We start from the raw sequence: 24,819 nt of genomic DNA on the forward strand, positions 1-24,819 counted from the left end.
ATGGTCCTTTTGGGCCTGGGTAGTCAAGCTGATTCAGTGGGTGCACTTCTGTGCGATGTGGCCCTCACCGAGGCAGTGGATGCACCATGAGTGACCATCATTCACAGGAAAGGCCTCCCAACAAGAGAGGCACCTCTTGAACCAGGGGAATCCCAGCATACTTCCAAGGGGGAGAGCTTCCAATCGGGGAGGGTGGGAAACGGGGAAGCATAAGGTAACAGGGAGGGAAGAGTAACTAAAACTTGGATTTTTTAGGGGGAGAAAATTAATGAGAGTATCTCTAAAGGTTAAGGAGGAAGAAGGGCTCTGATCCAGATTGTGTCCCAGACCAAAGGTGGTTGAGAAGGAACTGAAGGCGGTTGGACTGCACAGCACTATATATAGATGCCGCCCACAATGCGAGACTAAGAGGAGCGCATGTGTGGCCCAACGGGCAATGCTACCAATCTCCAATCCCAGGCGCAGGCGGCTCTGCTGCACCTACAGTGGAGCATCCATAGAGACACTACTTGAAGAAGTTATGTTACTCATTTTCATACATGGGGAGGAACTCAAGACATTCCTTTTGAGGAAACGATTAGATATTAGTTTTTAAAAGGGTATCTTAATTTACCCTGGCAGTGACTCTCCCTGTTTCATCATGCTAGCTGGGGGCAGGGTGACTAAAATAAGGAGTGCTATGAGGGCTCTTGAAGGGGGAAGCCACATCTTTAGCTAGGGAAAGTGAAAAGCAAGCCAGTTTGGCAACAAGTTGGTCCCAAAATTCTATGAGTCCCCAAACATCCCGAAAACAGGAAAACACATGTGACTTTTCTCTGAAGATGAACATTTGTTTCATTGATTTTTTGGAATTCTGCTTCTCTGGAGAAAAACTGACCAGACTATTTTAATCAATCAAACTAAGCCAAATGGAAACCGTAAAAGTGCATATATGCTGAAAAGTTAGACTGATTTTTAAAAATGTTCTATTTTAATAATTTAGGGTGATATTAGTAGAACAGGTAAATATGTTTGCTGAAAAATATGACTTCTCGCCTAGAAATATTTTTTCCTATTCGAACTGTGGTCAAAAACAACTGACCAATAGAAGTTTTGAATGTGTTTATGATTGTATAGCACCTTGAGCTCTGGAAAAGCTTTTTTCGTGATTTGAATAAATATATTAAAATACGTTTTAAAGAGAGTTCAGTTTCCTTGTGAATTTTTAAATCATCAAGTTAAATCTTCTGGGATCTCAGTACATTTCCAGTAACTATAAATTATGCACAATGTAATTCTTCCAGATAATCTTTTCTTTGCCTCAGATTTTTTTAAATCTCAAGCACAATTACTATATATTTCACTCAAGAACTACTTTTTCCCTGTGAAAATTTTATTTTGAATTCAAAAATCTCTATACAATGTTATCTAATTAGTTACTTAAAATATTTTCCTGGTTGGCAGTCCAAAATAACTTAATACACCTAAAGCAACAGTGGTCACCCATATGCTGTACTAAATTCACAAGGCTCAATCAGAAATAAAGTCTCTCTGGATCAGTGATTTCAGACCTCAGTGGTTCAGGAGCCAAAGTAGCAATCAACATTACGCAAAAGAGCCACAGTAGAGTGAATTTGTTTCATTTACTATAGTACTATATATTCATATTTAAACAGTATGACATGGAAAGTATTTAGTGTGTGTGTGTGTAATTATTCTCACAGCAAAATAACTTACCAAGTATTAGTATTTTATCAACTACAATTGGTTAATGACATAGTAAAAGCATCCTGATTGGTTAATAATTAAATCACAGAGTGTTTTAATATTATGTGCTGCAAAAAACTGCAGGAGATATAAAAGAGCCACTTGTGGCTCAGGAGCCTCAGTCTGAGTACCACTGCTCTGGACGGAAACTTTCCCAGGACCAGTACTCTCTATTAATTTATCATTCTGTTTGAAGACCATGTTCTAAGAATTTTCTCCTTCTTGTAGTTTTCATCAGTCACTCTGTTAGCCAAAAGGTTCTGCAATTTCTGCCTACTCCCCAGCAAGCCCATTCCCTGCCTCAAACTCTAGGCAATAATAAAAACACATGGAAGCAGGTGATCCAATGCTCAACCGTTACATTCAGCTATAAGTATTTTGCAGAGGACTACATATGACTAATTGCTATGGTAGGGATGAGTACAAATGAGCAGCTAGCTTTAGGAGAAATAAGGGTCACATGCCAACCAACATGGAAGAATTTAAAATAGCTGTACAGAAGGAAATCACCTTTCTACACTGAAGAAGTGCACAATGAGAATTAGGAATTCTAACATTTGTAAATAAACAGCTAAATAAGGTAACAGAAAATCAAGGAACACATTTTAAAAAAAAAGGTAGCAGGTTCCTGCCTTCAAATCCCAAGCATTGATTCTTCAGGACCTGAAGATGGGCTCTATGTAGCTCGAAAGCTTTTCTCATTCACCAACCGAAGTTTATCCAATAAATGATACTACCTCTCACACCTCGTCTCTCTAATATCCTGGAACCAACACAACTACAGCAACAGTTCAGCATTGTTAGATAAAACTGAAGTTTGTGCAAAAGTAAAGAAGGGTTTTGTAAATGGAGAAAATGGTACTCCAGAAGGAATAGATAGATTAAAGCCACAAGCCATATTCAGAGTGACCCTAATTCCCAAATCCCAGCCAAGGAGCGCTGAATGCTCCCTTAGCAATTGACATTGCTATAGCTAGATTAACAGAGGGAAAACCCAGATTCAGAACTAAACTACTGTCTTTAGCACCACAACATTAATAAACCTAAATTCAATAAATTTACCTTTCTTGCAGCGTGGATGTCAAAAAATGGTTTGTTTCGAACACTGAATGGTTCCTGTGCTTTGTCAATAAGACCATTCTTCATCTTTTCATGCCGTGGAAATATAATCTCTTTTTCTATACATGCTAGTCGAATGTTAAAATCACATTCTCCAACTGGCTGTCCCTGCCAAGTTAGACAAAAAATAATATAAAAAACCTAAATGTTTATCAAATTATGATTAAACGGAAGTTTGCCTTACAAAATATTTATAAACAAAATATTTACAAATATACAGATACACTGATCATCATCAAAACATAACAAAATATACATATTCCTGTCAAATTTCCCAGCTTGCACATATTTCTCTAGGGCTGAAGAGGTCTGATGCCCTATTTATCCAATGATAGCTTTTTTTTTTTTTTTTTTAAATGTCCTGCTAAACTTGTGTGTTCAAGAACTAAGAGAGCAAGTAATCTAAAATTGATGATTTCATAAGCATAGAATTGTGTAAGATAACCATAACAGTATTTTAATATAGTGCTGTTTTACTAATATTTAGTCCACTTTGTTCATAATTTTTAATGACAACTAGCTGACAATATAACTTGCAAAGCTAACTCAAACCCTTGCTTCATGTGTATTACAAATACCTTTCGTACCAAGAATTAGAGATTGGCATTTTTGTTATAGAAAATGAAGTTAAACACAGTTGTAGATTAGAAAATTTGGAAAAAAAACCAAAAACCTAGTATTACATAAGGACAGCAAAAACTAGTAGAATAGATTATTGCTCAGTCATAAAAGGTACTAAAGTTCTTGTTTAATTCTCAGGTGTTAAACTGTGATCTTTCAAGAGCTGAAAGAAATTATTCATTTTATATCCTTCTTTACTCATTTGGTGTAATATATCAGATAAGCAAGGCAATTAAAAAAAAACACATCTGGAAAAATAATAATGATCATAATGTGGTTTGTTATATTTAGAGTACTAGCAAGTGGCAACTTACTGTAGCTGCCATTAACTGAATAGGAATAGATTATGTAGAAATGTAATGCTAATTTTAGAAATGTTAATTTCAATCAAATGTGTCAATTTTATAGCAATACAAGTCATATAGTTCATGCTTTAGCATTATGTCCAGAGTCTAAAATATTTGAGACTTATTTTGCCAAGCCCATACCTCACTCTGCCTCTTCCTCCTTCACATTCAAAAATAATGCACATTTTTTCACAAATTACCTCTACAAAATTTCCTTCATGCAGTGAACAAGGCACAAAAATGTGACCGTAAACTATGAAAGCTTTGAAAAGTTATAAGAAATGAAAATAGGAAACTAGAATAGGAAACTAGGACAGAAAATATCATGTTGTCTCTATATAACTCTATGGTACGCCCACATCTTGAATACTGTGTGCAGATGTGGTCGCCCCATCTCAAAAAAGATATACTGGAATTGGAAAAGGGCAACAAAAATTATTCGGGATATGGAACGGGTTCTGTATGAGGAGAGATTAATAAAACAGACTTTTCAGCTTAGAAAAGAGATGGCTAAGGGGAGATATGATTGAGGTCTATAAAATCATGACTGGTGTTGAGAAAGTAGATAAGGAAGTGTTGTTTACTACTTCTCATAACACAAGAACTAGGGGTCACCAAATGAAATTAATAGACAGCAGGTTTAAAACAAATAAAAGGAAGGATTTCCTCACACAATGCACAGTCAACTTGTGGAACTCCTTACCAGAGGATGTTGTGAAGGCCAAGACCATAACAGGGTTCAAAAAAGAACTAGATAAATTCAGGGATGATAGGTCCATCAATGGCTATTAGCCAGGATGGGCAGGAATGGTGTCCCTAGCCTTTGTTTGCCAGAAGCTGGGAATGAGCAACAGGGGATGGATCACTTGATGATTACCTGTTCTGTTCATTCCCTCTGGAGCATCTGGCACTGGCCACTGTCGGAAGACAGGATACTGGGCTAAATGGACCTTTGGTCTGACCCAGTAGGGCCATTCTTATGTTCTTAGAATAGCAACATTTATTCTTTTTTAAAAAAGGACGATCAGAAGGGGCCGCCTTTGTGATCAGCAGAAGTATCACCCAATTCCTAAATCAAAAGGCAGATATAGGAGCAGAAGAAGAACCTAAACTATTAAAGAGGGAAAGATTAATAACCATTTCTCAACAAAAATATTAGAGGGATGGTACAGCATCAACATGAAAGGAGCATTTGTCTTCTCATTTTTCTGATTATTTTTTCCATTTTAAATGAAGGCCTAGTTGAATTAATGAATAGTTAGGGTAGGGAAAATTCTAGAAGCAAGAGTGAGCAAAACTCTCATATTGTTCACTTCATTTAAGGCACAGCATAGCTGTGGGATCTAATTTTAGGTACTGACACTCAAAAAAGCTACCACTCCATTGTTCATTCAAGCCAGTCTGTGTGGAGCATACATGAAAACACATCTACATGACTGACCTTGTCCACTCAGAGGAAATTTAATGGTTAACTAAACACAGACACAGATTTATTTTCTATTTACAATTTGGGAAAGTACAGGGCATCACCACCTTGATCTTTGCAACAAGTTACGGAAGAAAAGACCTGATTCTCAAGGAGTCTTTTCAACTTCAAAATATGTACCCAGAAAAGTTGAAGTTCACTACCCCATTATTCTGCTACTTTTCCTAAAACCACTTCCCCGCTCACTCATCTCTTATAAGAACTTCAAAAAACTAGGTCTAATATTTTAAATCTTTTATCCTGAAAAAAACAGGAAATTGTGTTCACACAATTATTTTACAGTTAATCATTTAAAAGGGTTTTACTGTAGTAGCATAAATTGATTTGAAGCCATTAGTAGCTAGCAATTTCAATTCTTTTAACTGATTCCATATGAAATCTTCTAATCACCTTATTCTCTCTGCCTTAAAGAATCCTTTCCCTTCTCACACCTACTCTGAAGTAATTATCTCCCACAGTTCTGACACTCAAATTTTTATTTCAAAGCTAGTTACGGTATATTACCACTGGTTTCCTTGGGTAAAGGTCAAAGCTAGACTGATGTAAGAGTCTGTGGTTCAGAAATCATAGGAAATAGCTTGGAAATAATTCATCAACCACCCAAGTAAAAAAATTGGGATGGGTTTCACTCTTTCAAAGCATCCACTTTTAGAAAGGAACAGAAATTTAGCATAATTCTGAATTTAAATCAAGGACATATTGAATTCAAGTAGTGTTGGGAGGGCTTTTCTTTGTTATTAGCAGTTGACCATGATTAGCAAGTGTTGCTAAAGAATGAAATACAAAGCACTAGAGAGAAATAAAAGACAGACTTGTCCCAGACTGATCTTAAGTCTCCAAATGATAACACCCATTTTAAAAAAGAAGACCCCAGCTTTTAACAAAAAATAGTAAGACATAGGCTGTAATAAATAACTTGGGAGGAAAAACTAAAAATTGGAGATTGTTTAAATTCCCTCTTACAGTGAGAGAGAGATATTTTAAAACTGTTTTCCAAAAACATATAATGTGTTTTAGAATCCATTCTGGACATTTAACACTTGACATGTCTCATTAGACATGTATCAGATTTTTTTTTTTTTTAATACCTATAAATATCTGAGTACCTAAACTGACTTCAGGATTTTGCAAGTTCTGATAATTTGTGAAGGGAGATTGTTATTGGTTCAGTGCTGCTTGATGATATGGCACTTTAGCTGTGTTTTAACGTGTTAATTAAAAAGGTTTTAAATTCTAGTGCAGACACTACACACGTTTTGTTCCATGAAGCAAATGTTTGTTGTGATAGTGTATTTTAGTCTTAAACACAACTAGCAAGAAACATTTGTGTCTATCTACACTAGCATTAAGCAACAGAGGGTCCTGTGGCACCTTTAAGACTAACAGAAGTATTGGGAGCATAAGCCTTCATGGGTAAGAATCTCACTTCTTCAGATGCAAGTGAGGTTCTTAGCCACGAAAGCTTATGCTCCCAATACTTCTGTTAGTCTTAAAGGTGCCACAGGACCCTCTGTTGCTTTTTACAGATTCAGACTAAAATGGCTACCCCTCTGATACACTAGCATTGGCAATTGTGTTAGCATGGGTTAATTAATGTGTATTAAACCATGAGTAAAAATTCAAGTTGAGACATGCCCCCAGAGAAAAAAGAAGTCTGCTGAATTAACACCTCTTCCTATCTAAGCTTTACTAACATGGTGTAACTCTGTATAATTGTACTGAGAGATCACAACACAAGGTGCTATGGTTGTAATCCATAGTACTTTTGTTAACACTGTTTTGTTTTTAATACAACCCCCAATCCCCATCAAGGAGAAAACATTAACTAACCCAGTTCTTCAGGTAGGAAGTGGGGAGGCTGAAAGTTGCTATCCATTAAGCCAAACAGATGAATGAAGGACACGTGATGGATTTAAATGGGAGACTGTAACTTTATTAATTATACCTCAGAAAGGGACATTATACTTCCTCCCCCCACACACACCCCTTTCTCACATGAGCCATTTACTGGTTCCAATGAGGGTTACAGGGCTTCAATCAGAAACCAAACAGTAACTCAGAGTAGACCATCCCTGATCTACCCCATGGACTCAGCTCTGTTGTGAAACCTCTCTCCTTCCCTCCCCCACGTAAAAGGGGGTGTGATGACAGAGGCCACCAGGTGGTGGGAAGCAGCGAGTGCATCAGTCTGCGAAGACGTCAGGCTCCTCCCTGCTTACGAGTGCTAAGTCCAACTGCAAAATGCCATATCTCATTTACCTCTGGGAGCTGGCCCTTTTAGCCTTTACCCATTCTGGACACCAGATAAGGGAGACACCAGCAACTAATATGGGTACACCCCACACCCACCATGCCTGGTACCCATCTCCTGCCTGACCCAACCCCTGGTCAAGGAGCCAAACACCAGCCCCAGCATTTGACAGATGCACTCCATCATACCTAAAATAGCTCAGGACCATTGTATCAGATATGCCTGTGTTATCACAGTCCACTCCAAACTCCATAATTATCCTGGCTACCTCATGGCTCACATTTTTTCACATCTTGTCAACATGGGCTGGCTCAGTAGTCCCACCCACCAAATTCATCTTGTGAACATCTCAAACCAAACCAAACCAACTGAGCGCAAGGCCATAACTGCAGATCAGCTCCACATCCCTCTGTATCCTAATCCTTAAATTTAATCCAGTGCAGCCACCAAAAATCATTTTTTGCCCTGCTGAATAAGCAGGACATCAGGTGAGTACAGCTCAGCCATCACTGCATGCAGGAGGGATATGAGCTGGCCCCAGCCCATATCATCAAAGGCAAGTGGCATCAGCTTTGAAGCTCGGTTGTGATACACTTTCTGACGTGGCTACCTGCTTGTGGGTTCAATGCACAACAAAATGCCCCCAGATACAAACATCAACCCTCACTCCCAATGTCTCCATCTCAAGCAGGGATTTGCACCCTGTGTCCATCAGCTGAGCTTTCCTCTCTGGCGCATGGAACCTGTTCCTCACCTTGGAACCCTGAACCACGACTTGGTATAAGAGGTGCTCTTGCAATTGTGGGTGGCCAGAGACTGCTTAGGCAGTAGGATCTGTGTACCCATCTGCCAGCCTGTGGGTATAAAATAGATATACTGCTCCATCTAAGAAGTGGGACTCCCATGAGAGCTTGGCTGGGTCTCATTTGCTATCCCAGCCGCCCAGTCCCCATCACCCCTTCTATAAGGCCCTGTTCCCCATGCCACAGAAGCAGCAGCTCCTCCTCTCTCCCCCTTAACTGCAGCCATCTGGCTCTGACTTCTGCCACCCCTCTGCCACCCTGTCTACAGGGGCTGTGGAGACCACACAGGTCCCTACAGGGTGGCTATGTTCCACCTAGTAGTGTGCCCCATTCCTCCCTAATGGGGATACAATTACACAACCAACCAGAACAGCAGGGAAGATGGGGAAGAAACTTTCAGACATGGAAGCTCCCTGTATCATTGCCCCACTACTGGAGCAAGCTGCCACTATTGCTGCTAGGGAGGAAGAGGGGGGAGGGTCAGTCCCAGCCCAAGACCTAAGCCCGTGTGGAGAAGGTGACCCCTCTGAATCAAAGTTCCCCAGAATCTAAAATCCTTCCAACCCTTTGTTACTACTTGCCCAACAAGTGCTGGCTCTTGTCCCATGCCTCCTCCAGTGTTGTCCAATGTTTTCTTACTCCAGATATGGCTAAACAGGAACTGCTTCTTTGCAGCTAACTGGAGAATAAAAGGCTTTTGAAAAGCCCAGGCTATCTTAAATTAGCTGTCAGGTGCCCCTCCCTGGCCCAACCCCCCTTGCCCAGCCAATGGCTAAGCAGAGAACCAAAGGAGGGGAGTGTGGGGGGAAAAAATCTCCTTCTGCCATGCATTTTGGACTTCTCTCCTTCCCTGCTGTCCAGTCACAGACTGTCCCCTGCTAAAGATGGTGAAAGAGTATTTTGTCATGTCTGAGCCTATAGATTAAATAGCGCAAACTAAATCCAAACAAAGCAAATTTTATAGATATGTTAAATCAAAATGTATGCCCCACTGGTCCACTTTGAATCTTCTGGGTGGAAAATGATGCAAAAAAAAAAAAATTTAATTAAATGTAGGATTTCAGGACTTGTAGACAAACAGTCACGGTAAAGGAGAAAAAAATTCACTAGCCCAATAGGGATTCTTCAGGTAGGAAGTGGGAAGGCTGAAAATTGCTGTTTATTTTGTCATGCCTGAGCCTACGTTGTCCAACTATACCATAGACATTTTCTTATGGATAAATGTGCAGATGGCAAAAGTGTGGTATTTGAATTATAAATCCCACAAGCACAGTGTTTTTAATGGAAATGCTATCACAGTGCTGCCAGGCTCTACTTCAATAAAGCACTCTAAGTCTGTGTATCCAGTAGATATTTAGCTTGGTCTGGGATGGACTAAGAATCTCTCTTTTTTTTTTTTTTTTTTTTTGGTCTGGAAATAAACTGCCAGCAGAACATATTCCTTTTTATTCCCAAAATCAGTACCTTAAATAATATGAATAATTCAGGACATACTATATACACCCACACAAAATATGCATACAAGTACCGCACATGCCTTGATTTACTGAACCATAACAGAACATATGCCACAACTGCCTTAACAACTTTAATGATTCTAGAACAAGACTATGATATAAACATAGGCTAAAATGTCAGCCTGTGGTAACATTATTACTGACAATTCAAAGCACACACAGCTGACATCTGCATTTCCAAAGAGAAATCCCTTCATGTCTCTCCATTTTCAGACGGCCCTGCAGCCTAATACCTTGAATTCTATACTAACGGACTAGTATATATTTCTCTTGACAGTGGAATTATGATTGTGGATATAAATTTTAAATCTTTATTTATTTAAGATAGCTTCATGAATATATGTATTTAAATAAAGTTAATTAATGTGAGGGTGTCTTTTGCCCCCTAAATAAGGTCTATAACATTTCAACAACTTGGCAGTTGAATAATGCATCTTAATTTCTGTATTTTTCTTTTACAAGAATGGAAAGTAAAATATTTATGGAAATGAAAAATGCCGTAAAACTTAGAACATTAAGGTTTTTCATTTCTAAAAATGAGACAAATGGCAAGACTGCCATTAGAATTTGACAACACATTTTAAGATGAACATTTTCTAACCTTTAGCACTGAATCACTCAATACAGAGACAAGCTAATGGCAAAAAGCCTAAAGCATTTAAAATGTTTTATATACTTTATCTGTGGTACCAGGAAGCTACAGAACATGAGATACTGTTGCTTGAGATAAGAACTCGAACTAATGTGGCATGAGAATTTATTCAATATTTATACAGTGTGCATTCATATCACAGAATACTGCTGTGAATTCTCCCACCTTCAGAAACAGTTTGGGGGACTCAAAACAAAAACCCCTGTATAGAAGCATATTACAAATATTTATACTCAAGAAATAAGTTCAGCAATAACTTTCATTTTAAAAGCAATTAACATTCAAAATGACTCCAAATATATAAATTTGGTGTTTTACAAATTGGATGTGTTGAACTCATTCTGTGGAATGGGCAAAATTCCATTTTTAATTATCTTAAAACAATGTATTTTCCATCAAACTACCCCAGGCCTCCCACTGATGTCAGTAAGAGGTTTGCACAAACATCAAAGGTAGAATGAGCCTTTTACATACAAATTAACCAGCCACAGGCACTAAAATGTAGTTATCATTGAAATCAGACTATTTGTAAAGTAAAATACTAAATATAAGGCTGGCAGCATCTGGACCTTCCTTATCACTATTTATTTGCTAAGCCCATTAATTGTTCCATACTGCATCACATGGTATGGACATATCCTCACCTCCGACTACAGCCATTTTGGTCGTTCGTTTCTCCTTCTTTCCCTATCCTCCTTTCAATGTTTCTCCTTCTTTCTTCATTGCCCTCATCACAGCAACTCTCAATGAAATACTTAATGTTGACATTAGGCTATGGAGTTATTATCCCTAATTAGATGAATGAGAGCTGGGGAGTTCCCGCCTCTCCGAACCATAGTTACTTTCAGGCTGTTTGCAGACTCTGGAAGATGCTGCATCGGTTCATCTTCAGTTCATTTATAGCATGTCACAGGCACTTATTTTTTAATAAAAGCATCAACTCTGCAGAACCTGTACATCATGAAGGCCACATAAATATGTCAACCAGCTGCGGGGTTTGATATTACTCATCTAGAAACTAATTAATCAAGACCAAATAATGGAACAAAACAGCTCGACATTATAAATTACCTATTATATGGCTACCTTCCAAATTCAGTTAAGAGATCTTAATTTACACAATTACCATTGGTTTGTAAGAACCACCTTAGCAAGGGAGCAGCATATTTCACAAATTAATTAGGATAGACCAAAAAAAAAGTGTCTACTTGTAACAAGTATTTTTCTTAAGGAATTCTTTTTAAAACAAATTATAACATACTGAGCTTTTGGGGGTAATATTTGTATCATCTGTGTATTTGAATGATACTTAGCATATTGTGGCAGCTACTGGTTTATAAATAATAATAATATAACAATAAGTCAATGACAACACATTCTTTTTCAAAAGAAAGCTGTTTGAGTTTTGCTCACTTTTCTTTTTTTCTGATTTATGTCCTTTGTTAAGAGGGAAACATTTTAAAGCTCACCCCCCCCTCCCCCACCAGTCCTACACCAGACTATAAGGGTTGCCCCTCTGCGCGCGCACACACACACACACATTCACTCACTGTGCAAGAGAAGCCTCTGCAGCTGTTCAGAGTCTCTGGGAATGGAGCAGAAGAGGCCATGAGGCCCTGCCCTCACCTTAGCAAACACTATGCTGACATTTGTAGACACTTCTGATCTAGACACTTGGGACCGCTGAGTGCAACTTCTGATTAGCGAGATACATCATGAGAGAATTAAAAAAAAAAAAGTAGCACTCTAACATTCAGTCCAAGATATGGGAACGGAGAACAAGGAGGCAGAATGTGGGGAAAGTGAAGACTTTATGAGAGGACAGGGCTGGATTAAGGGCAGACAGAGAGGGAGCGGATAAAGGAAAAGAAAAAAAAAGTACCGTATATACTCGTTCATTAGCCCATTCATTTATAAGCCGACCTCCTAAGATGGTTAGGTAAAAATAGCAAAAACTGTATGACCCTTTCATAAGCCGACCCTATTTTTCAGGGGTTGGCAAACTTTGGCTCCCGGCTGTCAGGGTAAGCCGCTGGTGGGTCAGGATGTTTTGTTTACTTGGAGCGTCTGCAGGCATAGAGCTCCTCAGCTCCCTTTGGCCGCGGTTCGCTGTTCCCAGCCAATGGGAGCTGCGGGAAGTGCATGCCTGCAGACGCTCCAGGTAAACAAAACAACAATGTATTAGATATTCAATTCAATGATTCCATAGAGTTTTAAATCATCAAATTTTGGTGTAGACCCGTTTATAAGCTGACCCCCGCTCCTTGATGAGTCACTTTTTTCCCAAAAATATTTGGCTTATGAACGAGTATATACGGTAATTGAACTAATAAGACATGCCAAAATTCATCTTATTCATTTTGCTTTTATACCATATCCCTTTCAGCATCCTCCATCTATGACTGCAAGCTCTTAAGAGCAAGGACCTATCTTATTCTGAAGTACCTAGCCCACTTTTGCATGCATAATTAATAATGTTTTTCTTTTTTAGAATATATGTAGAGTTATAATAAATAATGCTGAGAAAAAATTCGGAAGGAATATAAAACCTCATGCTTTGGTGCTTAAGCCAATCTCTCTAAATATTAGGAATTTGGATGTACTAGAACAGGCGTGGCCAACCTGTGGCTCCGGAGCCACATACAGCTCTTCAGAAGTTAATATGCGGCTCCTTGTATAGGCACCAACTCCAGGGCTGGAGCTACAGGTGCCAACTTTCCAATGTGCCGGGGTGGGTCCTCACTGCTCAACCCCTGGCTCTACCACAGGCCCTGCCCCCACTCCATCCCTTCCCGCCTCCTCCCCTGAGCCTGCTGTGCCCTCGCTCCCCTCCCGCTCCCCCGAGCCTCCTGCATGCCATGAAACAGCGATGGAGGGGGAGGCGCTGATCGGCGGGGCTGGTTGGGATGGGAGACTCTGAGAGCAGAGGGGGAGTGCTGATGGGGGTCTGCTGACGTATTACTGTGGCTCTTTGGAAATGTACATTGGTAAATTCTGGCTCCTTCTCAGGCTCAGGTTGGCCACCCCTGACTAGAAGGATCTGCCTACTGCAGTCTTTCTTGCACCTTCCACTGAAGAATCTGGTGCTGGTCACTATTAAAGACAGAATATTGGACTAGATGGGTCACAGGTCTGATGCAGTATGGCACTTCCTATGATCCTACATAGAAAGTGAATGCTGCTAAACATATTAAAAGAAAACATTACTAATCTATTTAGCTAGATACCAGAATGACAAGTAATATCTCATAGGACAAGGGAGACTGTTAAAGAATTCTTAAATTTAAATAGACATCTTCCTTTTTTTTTTTAAAGCTAAAAATGTTATAAAGGCAGTGAAAATGTAGACTATAATCAAGTTCCAGAGAAAATGTTAAAGTGCACTGCAAGTGTAGTTACCATGCGGCCCACCACTTCCAATATGTACATAAACATGTGTGACACAGGGCCAGAAAGGGTTAAGCAAATTGCAAACTAATTGACCCAGATTCAACCTTTAGAGACATATTGATAATGTTTTTTTGTGTGTTTACATATATATTGGTAGAATGTAATCAAACAGTTCCTGTCTATTGCTGTATTCTGTTAATTCAGAGATCAACATAAGATATTCACATTTAAATGAACTGTAAATATAGTGATATCACTGTCTTGATTTCTCTTTGAATTATACAGTAAATCACCTACAAATGGTGGGCGCTAGGCACTTGTCTTATGTTAATCCATGCAGCTAATTACCAACAATGTTTAGGAAATAGAACGTTACTTCAAAAGCCTATTGTTCACCAAGGACAACTGCCAAGAGGATGCAAAAAATCTCTATACAAACTCTTGGGACCTGATCCTATCATCTCAGATCTGCTTAAGTTCCATTCAGAGGACGTTCGAGTCCTAAGACTGAGATCTCCAGTCCCATCTGGACTGCCCTGATATTGAGTATTTGAACATTGGGACTGCACTTATAGACTAATTCTAAAAAGACTCTGCTATGGAACTGATCTCAGAACTCTATTCATATCTGTATGTATAATGATCTTTTAACCAATATTCTCTCACTTTTCTTTTTTAATAAATTTTAGTTTAGTTAATAAGAAATAGCTGTAAGCGTGTATTTGGGCAAGATCTGAAATATTCATTAACTTGATGGGTAATGTGTCCGAATGTAAATGGCCTCGGGCATGGTGAGGACCTTGTCCAGACTGTCTCTGGACTGGGAGAACATCGAGGTTAGCCAGAGCTGAATGGGCCGCATCCTGAGTCTGGTGTGACGTACCACGTACGTACACGCTGACATGTGACCTAGGAGTTGGAGAAGGGTAGGTCAGGCGGATCTCTGGTGCGGACTGATAAGCTGTCCCCAGGTGTCCCATCAAAACTGGCGCTTACCCTCCTGCTTGCCCTGAGAGGGGCAGGCTGGGGCGCAGGCCAAGACTGCTGCTATGGGCATTTCTTATAGTCCCTAGATTTTTTATAGGGAGGCTCATATCTGGAGTGGGTGGCCTGGCTGGGTGCCTGCTGAGGCTTGAACTTGCTCCTGGCCGTGGCCGGGACATATAGACCAAGAGTCTTTAAGGCTGTGCGAGAGTCCTTGAGACCGTGTAATTTCAAGTCTGTTTGCTCTGCGAACAGGGCCTTGCCATCGAAGGGGAGGCCCTGCAGGGAGCTCTGTGCCTCGCTGGCAACCTGGACAAGAGAAGCCATGACGCCCTCCTCATGGACACCGCAGAGGCCACAGTTCTTACAGCCATATCCGCTGCATCCGAGGCTGTCTGAAGGGCTGCTCTGGCAGCAGCTGTGCCCTCCTCTACCAGGGTCTTATACTCCTTCCTATCATGCTCCTGGAGGGAGTCAGTGAACTTTGGCATTGAGACCCATAAGTTAAAGTCATATCTGCCCAGCAGGGCTTCATGGTTTGCCACCCTCAGTTGGAAGCTCGAGGAAAAATAAAGCTTTCTACCAAACAAGTCCAGCCTCCTCGAGTCCTTAATTCTTAGGGGAGGGAGCGGGTTGACCCTGACGCTCCTTGTGGTTGACCCCCTCTACCACTAGGGAGTTGGGGGCAGGGTGGGTGTATAGATATTTGTGCCCCTTGGTGGGCACAAAAAAATTACTTCTACTCTGCCCTCTTAGATATGGGGGGGGGGGGGCAGGAAAAACAGCGTCTGCCACAAGGCATTGGAGATCTTGGCCACCCCTTGGTGGAGATTTCCTTCTGAAATATTTTGTACCCTGGTATTACTGTATCCCATTGATTATCCTCATTCCACCAAGTTTCTGTGATGCCTATTATATTAATATCCTAATTTAATACGAGGCACTCTAGTTCACCCATTTTATTATTTAGACTTCTAACATTGGTATATAAGCACTTTAAAAACTTGTCTCCTTTTAGCTGTCTGCCATTACATGATGTAATTGAATGGGACTCTTTTATTTGATTGTTTCTGATCAGCACAGGGCTGCCCAGTTGGAGGCTGCTCCTAGGCTCTTACTAAAACCATGTTCTTCTGTCAATCTAGCACTGTGTACACTGAGAGTTAGGTCAACATAGCTACATCTTTCAGCGGTGTGGATATTGCCTCAAAAGAGGACATCAGCCATTAAAAACTAGATGTTTTCATCTTGTCTTCATACAACCTTCAAAATGTAGCCATCACTAACATAAATAATCCAACCAATTAGCAAGGTAAATCATCTCTCTTTAAAATTTACCAACCCTCAAAATAGTTGTTTTCTAGTGATTTTTAACATTCATGTCATCTTTCCTTTGGGATAATAAATATAATAGCACAATAGAAGATGGCTGTTTTATTAATTCCTTCATTATGCCAGTGTACCATGTATGCTTTAAGAAGAATAATTCAACATATACTCCTGGGAGGATTCTGCGTGACTGCATGTCCATAGAAAATGCCCCCACCCCCTGCAGAATTCCTGTGTTTCCCTGCAGAAACACAGGGAAGCAAAGGGAGGCCACACGGGGGAGGGGGAACGACAATGGGTGAAGTTTTGGGGGGGGACGGGGACTGCCTCCCTCCAAACAGAGGTGAGGCATGGGGGACACGGGGGGTTATGTGCCACTGCACCCCCCTCCCCCCATTTCTGCAAGCACAGGGCTGCCCAGTTGGAGGCTGCTTCTAGGCTCTGCTGACTCTGCAGCTGAATGCCCCATCCTGGGTCCTAGTGCCAGTCATGCTCCCCGTCTGTGTGCTGGGAGCCTTCCTGTTGTCTGTGCAACAGTGAGTGCCCATGGTGGGGGAAATGAGGAAAAGGGGTGAGGGGGTGGGGAGGGAAGAGACAATGGGGAAGGAAGGGGGGGGGGATGGAATAGGGCAGGGGGAGGGGAATGTGGGAGTGAGATGGAGAAGAAAAGGGAATAGGAGAATCGTGGGGGGAAGCAAGAACCCGGCACGTGGCATCCCCTCGACAGCAGCTGGGGCACCCCCATTAAGCAGGCCCATCGAACCCTCACCTGACAAGCCCTTCCCCGCCTCACTTAGTGACCCCTCCAACGAGCCCCCCCACACCCAGACCGGCACCCCTCTGATCCCCAACCAGCTTCACCTGGACCCCCACCCCATCAAGCCCCACTCCCCCAGCACCCAGACCCCCTCGCCAAGCCCCATCTCCCCACACCCAGTCCCCCCAACCACCTTCACCTGGATCCCCTGCAGTGTCTCATTGCTCCTGCATCTGGAACCCCCACTGAGCTGCCCGCACCCAGACTGCCCCACACAGAAATCTCCCACCCCACATCTGGATCCCCCCACACTAAGCCCCTCCACACTTGGATCCTGCTGGGCTGAGCCTGCCCACCCACAGCTAGTGCACCTGGCACAGAGGGGCAGGGCCCTGGGGTGTTTCTGGGGCAGGCCCAGCCCTTGCACTATGTCAGGGTCAGATGCAGTCTCACTGCCCAGTCCCTGTACTGGGGGAAGTGGGAGCTTCACGGTGATCTCCCACCTCAGTGCAGTCAGTGGCCTGCCATGCTTGAGCCACATTTATTTATTAACAAATAAAATTTGCAAAATTTTAAAATATTGTGGCATAATTTTTAATTTTTTGGTGCAGAATTTTAAATATGTTGGTGCAGAATTCCCTCAGGAGTAAACATATTTCAGTAGCTGCACTTGATCTACTATACTCTGTTTCTAAAATATTGTTGTGCTTTATGTGCAACAAAAGCAAAGCAGGGTTTGCACGTGTTATTCAGTGTCAATAACATCTCAGTTTTCTAACAAAATGTAACATCTGAATCTCTTCATTTTGCAGTAGTATTAAACAGCTCAGCAAGTAGGAAAACAGGATGACAGTATGTGTGCTGTATTTTGGATGTCCTTAAATCTCCCTTACATTCTATGAATACTCTGTTTCCCTGTAGTTCTTACAAACAGGCCATAATTTAAAGGAGATTTTTTTCTCATTTTATATTTAAAATCTGTTTTTCAGCACTGACTGCTGACCCAATTAAAATTGTAATTTGATACAGATCAGAAAGGTAATTACATTTGCTCTTATGAGTTATAAGAAAATAATTCACTTTCCTCCCAAACTAAGTATCTTCAGTACAGAATAAGATTACACCTGAACAATCTGTACATCCAGGATAACTTCAGAAAGCTCATGAATATTTTGAAAGATAATCAACTGTATTTATCTGACTACATTAAAAGTTGCAAAAATGTTTGTAACAGAATTGTGACATACAGACTAATAAGCAGCTGTGTCACCACTGCCCCGCAACCTTGGGTGCCTTACAATGCCTTGCTGAAGTATCTCCCACCTGGGCTGCTCACAAATAGCCTTCCAGCATGCAAGTCAGACCCCGAGTGTCTGTGTGCAACTGCAGCCTGCCAGCCACACTTGGGTTACATTCTGACTCTCGCCAGCCTTGATTATACTGCAAGATGACCCACACACCCCCTCTTAGATTTTCCTGCAGAAATGTATGTCCAGTACTGCCTAGCCCAGGGGTTCTCAAACTGGGGATCGGGACCCCTCAGGGGGTTGTGAGGTTATTACATGGGGGGGTCGCGAGTTGTCAGCCTCCATCCCAAACCCTGCTTTGCCTCCAGCATTTATAATGATGTTAAATATATTTTTTAAGTGTTTTTAATTTATAAGGGGGTCGCACTCAGAGGCTCAGTCTGTGAAAGGGGTCACCAGTACAAAAGTTTGAGAACCACAGGCCTATCCCTCTCCTGGACAATACAAGTCTGTTTCTTTTTGCACACAACTTGTCACCCCAAATGGAGTTACCCAGACACTTCAATTTAAACACACTGGATTAGATAAAACAGTAAAACAAGTTTAACAACTACAGACAGAGAGTTTAATGAGTATAAGTAATGAGGCATAAAAGTCAGAAATGTTACACAAGAAACAAAGATAAGACATTTAGGAATACCTAACAAACTAGATCAGATTCAAGCAAAGTTTCTCACCACAGGGCTTCTCCCAGGAACCACAGTGGGGAAAGGAGCAGAACATGGGGCCACCGGGCAGCCCCATAACCGCAGCTCCTCCAGTGCGGCTGTACCGCCCCCAGCCCTTTCCTCCAGCAGGGCTGCTGTACAGATGGAGGAGACCCTGTGTGGAAGGGCTGGGGGCGGTACAGCTGCACCAGAGGAGCTGCTGGCAGCCCCACATTCTGCTCCTCCTGTGTCTTTCCGTTATGCCATACCAGCTATAAATATCTTGCTGGTACAGCGTACCGGACCATACTGCCCTACTTGCACTTCTGAGTGAATGCAATAAGAAGGGAGAGAGAAAGGGGGTCCCTTGGGATGTTTGTCTCTCCTTTTTATAGTTTCAGTCCCTCTCTTGAAAGACATTTCCAGCTGGACACTAGGAGACAAAGAGTCTATGTGGTAGGATGTTCCCTGCTGACTTTTTCTCACCTGTTTGAGCTTTCTTTGTTTCCCTTCCTGCTTGATGTCTCTGTTTACTGCTTAAATGCAAATTAAGCAGAGCACACATTCCTTTGTTTAGGACAGACCTGTTTACCAACTTCTGTTTGGGCAGGGCTATGGAATTCGGAATGTCTCAATAACACTACACAAGGGTATTCTATAACTTCACATATAATGTTGCCACATAAATTTTACAAGAACAATGACCAGCAAATTGTGAGTTTTCAAATAGTACCTCACAAGGCATACTTTGTACAAAGAGTATTACAATAGCGTGTAGGAATAATTATGCAAGTGACTTGAAACTGTCTATTTACACCCACAATTTAACCTATTTTAAAATTCTCATAAATTACCTGAACTGCAATTAGAACAATCATTAACACCTTAACTTAATTACATACTAATTTCTTCAAATATACCTTATGCATAATATTTCAGTAAGTTGTATTTATAAGGAAAGTTTGAAGAGTTAAGGTTGTTTAGATGCCTTACCTGCGTATTTATTACTTGAACATGTTTCAATTTCTTTTAAGAGTATTTTTATCTCTGAAATTTCTGGGTTTATAATGCTTGCTTTAAGGATAATTACCATGCCCCTGTGGGTTTTTTTTAAACCTTTGAATTACACTGCTATATAGATTTAATCTTAAATCCAGCTCAATTAATTTTTGTATCTGGTAAATAAGCACGCTGCTAGACGGACATTTTCTTTTTTTTTTTAAACAACATTCATTCTTTTATAACAGAAATCTTATAAAGCTTGTTTTACAACTTAGAGATCATATTAATATATATACAAATGCACAATTATAAATTGGCCTATGGAACTCTCTAAAGCTGTGTGACACTTACTACCACTCACTTTCCTCAACTCTAGGATATTGAACACATATTGAGCTTGATTTTTTTCTACTTTTCATCTTCCTTGTCAGTCTGACAGTTGATAGCGTCAGTTAAAATCTTACATTATCTCATGCTTAGGTCTAAAACTTCTGTTTTTCTTACATTTAGATGTGTAATCTGTTTATTAGTTGTCCTATCAAAACTCTACACAATAGTAAGCTTTTCTCCTTTTCCCTCCTGTTTCCTTATTTTAATATCTTAATTTTAAGTTTAATTTTGACCATCATTGAAGGGGTTTCTTCCTTACTTTCTATTCAAAGAAAATTCTCAACTATTAGGTCATTTTCATGTAAAGGTCTTCAACAAACTCACTTCCATCAAGTCACACAGTTTTAAGTCTTCCCAGGTTTACTGAAGTAGGAAAAACGTCAGTTTTGAGGGAATCTGGGAGTGTGTTAGTTTTTGTACATTAATCATATGTATTATATAGCTTGTACAGCTTAAGAGTATTGGGTGCATGCATTCTAAATAAATCAAAATACATAAGTGTAACATTTTTAGATGGGCTCCAAGATACTACCTCTTCTTAGAGAGCCTCTGAGAAATAACTTCATGCACATTCTCCCGCAGCGTTAATTTTATGCTTCCCCAAATGCCCACCTGATCATCTGACTCCAAGTTCTCTTCCCCTTAATGTGTCCCTCTCACTTCTTCCGTCTCCAGATCCCTGTATGCCCTTTCTTCGTCCCCATTTTGGGGTTTCCATTCTCTCCCCCATAAACTCCACCTGGCTCTCTTATCTGTAGTTTTGCCCACTTCACAAACCTGTCTTTTCCCCCATCCTAAGTGGGAGGGCACTAACACATACTGCACTAATTGGCCATTTGCTCAAGATTAGGTTGCTGCAACAGATCATATAATTAGTCCCTGATCTCTGCTGCTATCTTCCAACATTCTGCACTGTAAAGCGGTGGAACTGGCAGCTATGGTGACCCTAGCAGAAGCAGCTAAGAGTCTTTGGGATTGAGCTGCTAGAGCACTCTTGGTGCTATAATAAAAGAAATAACTTTAACTGTCAGATATGGCCCATATACAGTGAATGGGAGAGGCAAATACAGCTTTTCAGAACAGTATCAGTAAGATGTTATCACCATTGACTGGTAATTGCCCAGATGGATACACAAACTGCCTCCATTCTCAAATATCTGGGCAAGAGACAAGTTACATAAATGGAGAAAAACTAAATTTGATTTGAAAACAGGATTATTTTTTCTAAGGTGTTACTAGCAACAAAGCCATTTCTAAAGATATAATTTTTAAACTGATAGTGTGTGTCTACAAAAACTAACAGCTTCAGAATTAAACCTAGGAACAAGCTTTTTGGCATCCAAGTGCAACTGTAAACATAATGGACTTTGGCTCACAAGTGCTTGGATTTCTGAACTGTGCCCCCAATATTTTCACATTGCAGTTCTAAGATAAGACTAACTAATAGACTAACAAATGAGAGACAGCTTGTACTGTGAACTTAACATCATTTTAAAATGAGGTTTATAATGGAAAATAATACACAGTAACATTTTATGCAGATTTAAAAACAAAAATTCTTCAAGCATGAACTCCTGCTAAGGGTGATGGCTATGGACAGGATTTATGACCAACACAGCATGTGTTTACAAGTGATAAACTTTACTGAAAAGCAACCACCTCATCTTTATGCATATTAGCAACTTGAAGAGAAATTTGTCTTAAATATCCTATTTTACATACAGATTTAAGAACACTCAAGTAAAATTCTCTCTGCTATTTAAACATTACATATGCAAGCATTTTCCTTTCAAGAGCTAATTCTATTCTTACCATTCCAATCTGCTCTCATGAAAACTTGGCTATGATTTAAAAATTTTAAAGGCTAGAGGGTGAGAAAGGAAAAGTAAAGTAGTATTCACTTTCAACTTCTTTTATAAGAATGTATTAATTAGATCCCAAAGTACAACAGCTATACTTTTTGTTGCACAAGTAAGGAAAAGAAGAAGTTTTTTTTACCGTCCAGTAACTGCAGTTCTTTGATATATGTTGTCCACATCTATTCCACTTCTGGGGTACATCATCTCATGCACACAAGATTGGATACCTTTGGCCAGCAATGTCTTTGGGGCCATGCCTGTGCCCTGGATGCCCTTACGTCACACCCTGCCCCTCCCCCATCACCACCAAGAGGTATAAAGGGCAGCACAAAACCAACCGTCCCTCAGTTCCTTCGCTAACACATAATCTAGATAGTATGGGACTCTGTAGAAGTGGGAAAGGAGGGCAGATCATTGAATACATGTGGACAAAACATCTTGAGAACCAGAGTTGCTGTAGAGTAAGTAAACATTCTTCCTTCTCTGAGTGATTGTCCACACAGACTCCACTTCTGGTAATGAGCAAGCAGTGTCCTCATGGTCAGGAGGTGGTGCTAGAAGTCCTATTTAAATAATGATTTCAGGGCAGCTCTGCCAAAGCAGATGTCAGATCCTGAAGCCTCAATTAAGGCCGTATGAAAGTGTGGGCTGATCCCCATGTAGCTGCCCTGTAAATTTCTGAAATTAGTATGTGTCTCAGCGAAGCCACAGAACATGCCAGAAGCATGGTAGAGTGGGATTTAACCTGCAAGGGTGGATCTACTCCAGTTAACTCAGAGTCTGATCTAATATAATTAGACAGCCATTTAGACAGTCTTTGGGTGACAGCCCTTTGGGTGAAGATCTTTCAACCTGTCTGCAATGATACAACCAGCCCGAGCAATCTACTGAATTATTCTGTCAAGGTAATATGAAAGAGACCTAACCATATCAAGGTCGTGCAATTTCCCTTAGTTGGTTGGAATGAGGCTTTAGAAAGAAAACCGGCAGCTGAATCGCCTGATTCAGATGAAAATCTGAAACAATCTTTGGTACAAAATTTAAGGTGTTACCTAATGGTCACATTTTTTTTATGAAACACCAAATAAGGTGGACCAGCCATGAAGACCTGAATTTCCACCACTCTCTGTGTTGATGTTATAACTACTAAAAAGCCAATTTTCATAAATAGATGGTATAGAGAACAAATTGCTAGGGGCTCAGAAGGAGGTCCCATTAACTATACTAAGACTATATTTGTGTCTCAGGGAGGAGGGAACTCCTGGACTGCAGGAAAAGGCCCTGGAGGAATATAGCAACTGGGAAAATATGGTGTGACCCTGGATAGGAGGAGGATGAGCTGATATTGCTGCTAAATGTGCTCTTATGGAGCTGATGGATAGCCCTGTAGGCTATAGTCCAGAATAGCAGGAATCAGGACTTCTAAGGGAGACAGGTGGCATCATGCTGCCCAAATAGATAATCTCTGTTATTTGTCTGCAGAGATCAGTCTAGTAGAGTCCTTTCTGGTAAGCATCAATATATTCTGGACTTCAGCTGAACAGCTTCTTTCCATGGTAGTAAGCCAGCCAGCATCTACACTGTCAGAAACAATGAGGCTAGATCCAGATATTGAATCTGACCTTCATTCTTGGAGATCACATCAGATAAGACAGGTAACATTACTGAGGGCTGAGCTAACAGGTTAATTAGGTCCAAATACCAAAACTACCTGAGCCAAGCTAAAGCTAGCTGAGCATGATCATTACTGCTAAATTCTGTCTGAATCTCCTTAGAATCCTCAGGTATTAATGAGATTGGTGGATAGAAATACATTATTCCTAAAGTTCATGAGAGGAAGAAAGCACCTAAACAGGGAACCTGGGTTCAGACCTCCTTGAGCATAATGTTTGGCATTTCTTTTTCAGATCTGAAGCAAATAGGTCTGTTAGGTATCCCCACCTGTAGAATACGCTCTGCAGGATCAAGTCATCGATAGTCCGTTCATGATCACTTGTGAATTGCCTGCTGAGCCAGTATACTAGGACTTTCTGCAAGCCTGAAAGATGCAAACTACTGTGTGATTTGGTGATGAACACACCAATTCCAGAGACAAAGTTTCTTGGCAGAGTGAAGGATGATCTATATCTATCTATCTATATCACCTGGACTAAATGTCCTCATTGCATCGGAAGAAATTCTGAGCACGCTAATCAACAGCTCTAGAATGTTTATGAGAATGTCTAGGATGTAAGTTCTAGAATGTAAGTTCTAGAATGTTTACGAGAAAGTAACTCAGAGTCCAGAAGCCCTGGGTCTGTAGGTGGTCTAAGTAAGCTCCATACTCAAGCAGGGAGGCATCAGTCACCAATATCATGGTACGTATATGTGGAGAAAATTGTATATTTTGCACACCTAGAAAAGGTGCTTCCACCAACTGAACGATGAGATGACTTCTCAGGAACCTGCACTCATGCCCATGTGATGTCTGATGGGTAGATGTATAGATTTCATCCACCCCACTGTCTTTTAGGGGTTGGCATGTGGACTCCCAAGGAACAAACAGTGGCACTCAAGTCTTTCAGGGTACATGTACACAGCAAATAGACATCTGCTGCTGGCCCATGACAGCT

General features: G+C 40.7%; 1 protein-coding gene across 2 annotated transcripts in view; it reads right to left on the reverse strand.

Annotated features, from left to right (window-relative positions):
• Positions 1–24,819, reverse strand: part of RNGTT (RNA guanylyltransferase and 5'-phosphatase) — a 449,379-nt gene that overhangs the window by 219,674 nt on the left and 204,886 nt on the right. For both annotated transcript variants that reach the window (XM_065401183.1, XM_065401182.1), the window contains exon 11: positions 2,809–2,973. In XM_065401183.1, the coding sequence (XP_065257255.1) occupies positions 2,809–2,973 (165 nt within the window). The remainder of the gene's footprint in view (positions 1–2,808; positions 2,974–24,819) is intronic.

Source organism: Emys orbicularis, chromosome 3, assembly GCF_028017835.1.
Source record: "Emys orbicularis isolate rEmyOrb1 chromosome 3, rEmyOrb1.hap1, whole genome shotgun sequence".
NCBI lineage: Eukaryota > Metazoa > Chordata > Testudines > Emydidae > Emys > Emys orbicularis.